Source organism: Limulus polyphemus, unplaced genomic scaffold (genome assembly GCF_000517525.1).
Source record: "Limulus polyphemus unplaced genomic scaffold, Limulus_polyphemus-2.1.2 Scaffold2221, whole genome shotgun sequence".
Lineage (NCBI taxonomy): Eukaryota > Metazoa > Arthropoda > Merostomata > Xiphosura > Limulidae > Limulus > Limulus polyphemus.
Window position 1 is genome coordinate 54,045 of NW_013667831.1, and position 4,924 is coordinate 58,968.

Consider the following 4,924-nt stretch of genomic DNA (forward strand, 5'->3'; position numbering starts at 1 on the left):
TTATTTAATTAAATAAAAATTATTAAGTGCACTACTATCATTAGTATATAATAATTAGGGATAACTCTCTTCGAAATCCAGCAGCAAGAAAAAAAAGAAGATTGGTCAAGTATTTTATTTCTTGTTTTTCATGTTTATTCTTTAGGTATAATTATAAAAGTAAGTAAAATGTAAAAATATGGATTCTTTCAGGTTAGTTAAGACTAGATTAGGTAAAATAAATAATGATAATATAATAAAAATGTTTCATGAGGCACACATGCAAGCTGCTCGTGGGTAATGTAAATCTTTAGCGTAACTTGAGTTGCACGTTCCCCAAGTGATTTACAACTTATAATGGCATAGATAGTAGTTAGACACAGTTCAAAGCACAATAAAACAATAAAATATAATTATAAATAGATGTACATGTATACTGTTACACACTTCAAGCCACTTAAGATAAACAAATGTTACAAAGTTTCATGTTACAATTTGAAGTCATTATAGAATGAAAAAAAAGGGTAATCTAGATTTATTTTGATTTTTCTTTTTGGTGGTTACAAGGTCAGGTCCATCAGATTGACCATTTCCATTTTGAGATAGGGAAGAGAAAATAACAGATAAACTAAAAAGTTTTACTGAAAAAACAACGTTTGAAATGCATTTAGGAGGTTTTAGGGATTACACAAAGGAAATTTGAGAGTTTTGAAATGAGGAAAAGTATTTTTAATTTTAACATAAAAATTACTTTGCACACGTAGTATTCAAAACAAATACCAAATATATTCATGGACAAATCTTATATTAAAAATACTTCACTAATGAATATGACTTTTTGTACATGAAAGACTTGTAATATTAACCGAAAGACTGACAAATTTTCAATATATATATATATATTCATGGACAAATCTTTATTTTATTAAAAATACTTCACTAAGAAATATTACTTTTTTATTTAAATTTTATTTATATTCAAATTATAATAATAAATTTAATACAGTTATAAATTCAATACCTTATTTCCTGATTGCTTGGTCCTACTTACATACTCCCACATTTGTTCTTGTGTTATACGTCCACAAACCTGAACTGTATCTGGAATGTCCTAAAACCAGAGAAACATTGTACAAACTCATAAAATTTCAACACACAAAGAAACATTTGAATAACACTAGCATGATAAAGTGCTTCACAGTTTTAAATAAACATCTTATGCAGCCCTAAAATACTCCAAAAATATCTGAAATTGTAAAAAGAATATATAAATACAACATTAACCTGAAAGAATAAGGGCAATTTACCAAACATACACAAAGATCAGAAAAACTGTTTAAAGAAGGAAGATTTGTAAAACTAGGATGTAAGAGAAGAAATGAGGAAGAGGTGAAGAATAAGTAAGAACATGTTCGTAATGTTTAAAATTACTTTTGCTACTTTTGTTTTGTATTAATAGTAATTAAGTATTTGTGAAATTATAGTTTTATATATAATTTTGTTTGTTACATTCTGAAGCAAATTAAGTTTTTGTATTTTGTAACCTTTAAAGTATTTTCTTTTATATCACAGACTTTCATACCTTTTTTCATGGAATAGGCCACATTTTGGTTTGTTATGTGATAGCAAGGTGAATCATATATGGGTTGATAGCTCTTTTTAGAATGAAGTACAGGTATAAACCTCAAGGAAATGTAAACATTTAAGAGGCAAACTTGGGAAAAGAAAAAATGTGAAACCACATGACCAAATAAAACTAGCAATAGAATTCTTTAATATAATTTGTAAACACTCTATTAGACACACAAGAGAATTCTCTATCTGCTTATTCCTGTATATAATCACAGCACCTGTGTCAGAAAGTCAGTAGGGCCAGATACTTTATATGCTGAAGTAACAAACTTGGCTACATCCTGCATAGAGATAAACCCCTTCCAAACAGATGGTAAACTTCTACTTGGTTTTGTTTGGCTACTGCCAGAGAGAGTGGTACTTCCAGAGTCTGGAGAGCTAAAAGAATGAAAGTAATAGCTATTATGTTTGAGAACAAAACTCGCAGGGATACATGTAGTAAAAAAAACTGGAAAAACAGCTTTAATAATATTAAATAAGAGTGGAATTTACATTGTGTGTGTGTGTGATTTTTGGAAAATAAAAAATAAAGAAACAAAAACCATGAAGAGAAAATAGAAAATCAAGCGATCTGGTATTTAATAGTTGAGCATCTTCTATACAACAATGAGTATACAACTGTTAATGAATATCTTTTTAGATAATTAAAGTCCATGTAATGTAACACATTAATAAAAGCAGTTTGTTAAATTTTAGCCTAAAATAGTTATTCGACAAAGAAGAACTGACAACTTTAATAAAAAAAAATTAATCTTTTTTTTGTTATTAACCATTCAGTAACACGACACCAGTATAATTAAACAGGCAATTGCTTTGAACTGCTCTTCACCAGTAGAAGGCTTAAGAGTAGTGATGGAAATAATACCATGAATATTCATTAACTACTTTGTAAATGTTAGCCATTTGGCACAGTTTTCAGATTACAGTCTAGACAGATTTAATCATTAATAATAATCTTTCTAGATTTTTTAATTTTCTTAAACTGGCATATCTGAGCACTATGATGTGTTTTTGTTTATTCAAGAATTCACAATTCACTATTTCCAAAACATAAATATAAGTCACAGTTTTTGAATTTGTTACTAGTATTTAAAATACCTTCTGTTTTTTAGAAGGTAATCACATTTATTTAAGATGAAAAAACAATTTCCTTTATCAAGTTCCATTAATACAATGTTCCCATTTTTACTTAATTTTCTAACAACATCCAACTCCTCTTTATTAATAAAGTTGTAATTTGTCTAATCATAAGTTAGATGCAATTGAAAAGAGTGTTGTTGTTGTTACTAGGTTTAATTTTGCCATAGCATTTGTTAAACTTAAGCTTAATATTTTCCTTACTTGAAAATGTATTTCAAATAGATACTCATCTCTTAGCACAACAAAGAGCTATTACCTCATGCTATTGCTGTGGAGATTTTGGTACATGCCACAATCTTTGAATGAAATTCCTACCCTTCATGTATCAATGTGACAGCCTATGATGTAACCATCAATAGACTATAGCTCTCCACCAATAGGAGGGGGACACATCCTACATGAACAATAATCCGTGTGAGCAATAGCAATGGAACATTGGATCACTTTTGACGAGGCAAAAGAAATACACTAGAAGTGGGGAGGAATAGTAGGAGCTTGTGCATAGAAGTAAGGAAAATGTTAACTTGAGAAACATATACTCACAGAGTTAGAATCCCACATTGATAAGATGGTGGAGAATCCAGTGTAGAAAAAAAATTACAAAGTTCAGCTCCCTTGTGAAATCTTAGCATCACGAATATAGAAAGCTCACAAAATATGTCACAATTTAATAGGGGGTTGGGGTAGCCTAGTGGGATACCATTCGATGAGAGATTGCATCCTTCTCAGGTAGGAAATACTCTTTGCCAGACTAAATGTGAAAAAGCAAAAGATATTATCTAAAGAACATTTTGCATGGTACTAAAGTGTTGCAAAGGTGTGGAAAATGTAAGACTGCTAAACCAGATATCATCCCTTATGTGGTCGTTCCAGCACGAGTGCACACTATGGCCGGAGAAATAAGTCAGTCTGTAACATGCAGAAAAAATATTTAAGTGAGGTACCCGATAGAATAATCAGGTGCAGTTATAAAGTATCCCAGACCCGTAACCAAAGGAGAACATAAGACCCATCTAGCTAGCCTAACCAATAGAAATTGTGTAATTCATAGTGTAGTGGGGTGACCCAAACTAAACTTCTAGGTAAATCCCAGTACCCACTGAGGGGGTCGATCCTCATGATCAGTGGGATTACACAAACCCAATCAAGTAGCTTGAAACTGGGGAAGAAAGGGTTCTCCCATTAACCCTATTGCACCAGGTACCCCTTTAAACACTTTTCTGCACAAGTTACTGTATTACATTCAAAATTTAATTAACACCTTTACAATCAATGTATGTAAATGAAATTAACATTATAATGGATGTGATGATTCAAAGTTTTATGTTATCTAAGTTTTCTGTCCTAAATTTTATAAGAATCCTTTATAAAACTACTTAAAACTTTCAATGTATTGTCACCTGACCCATGAAAATTCTCTACTTTGGCACTCTGTATCTTCAATAATATAATGCCAGTTGTGCAGATGTACATCTAGATCAGTGTTTCTCAACCTTTTTGGCCCAATGGCACACTAAATATAACTTAAAATATTAAGGCACATCAAAAGATATAGCAATACAAACATTTATTTAGAATTTTAGATTATATATGTATTATTCATGATAATTAGTTGGATATTTGGGCCTGCTTCGCTGCACATAGACGCTTGACAGTGCTTATGGCTTCTCAAAGCTCTTGATCAATTGATCTCAAATGTTCTCATTCTTTTCGATGATGCTTTTCCATCTTACGATCAGGTTGTTAATGCCATGATTAAAGAAATCACTTGGCTTTGAAGCAAAAAACTTGTTGCTGTCCTCTTTAACACCTTCCACATTTACATATGTTTTCCAATTAAGATGGTGTTGCAGCAAATGAAAAAGATAATAATCTGATGGTGCCATCTCTGGAGAATATGGTGGGTAGGGGAGAGCTTCCCAATCCAACTCCATAATCTTGTGTTGCATCAAACATGCCATATGTGGACGTACATTGTTGTGAAGAAGAAGAAGAAGAACACCTTTCCGATCGACGAGTAAAGAGCATTTCTAATGAAGGGCTTGCATTAAATCTTTCAGTTGCTGACTAGATCTCTGCATTGACAGTTTGCTGTAGATTGAGGAGTTTGAAATGAATTACTCCTTTGATGTCCCATCAAATGCAAAGCATCACTTTCTGTGGATGGAGTCCA

The 4,924-nt window shown here is 31.5% G+C and overlaps 1 protein-coding gene across 5 annotated transcripts in view; it reads right to left on the reverse strand.

Annotated features, from left to right (window-relative positions):
• The window catches only part of LOC106466322 (PHD finger protein 3-like), a 185,870-nt gene that overhangs the window by 50,329 nt on the left and 130,617 nt on the right, over positions 1 to 4,924 (reverse strand). For all 5 annotated transcript variants that reach the window (XM_013926598.2, XM_022394301.1, XM_013926595.2 and 2 more), the window contains exons 14-15: positions 1,830 to 1,989; positions 1,001 to 1,090 (exon numbers count right to left, since the gene is read on the reverse strand). In XM_013926598.2, the coding sequence (XP_013782052.1) occupies positions 1,001 to 1,090; positions 1,830 to 1,989 (250 nt within the window). The remainder of the gene's footprint in view (positions 1 to 1,000; positions 1,091 to 1,829; positions 1,990 to 4,924) is intronic.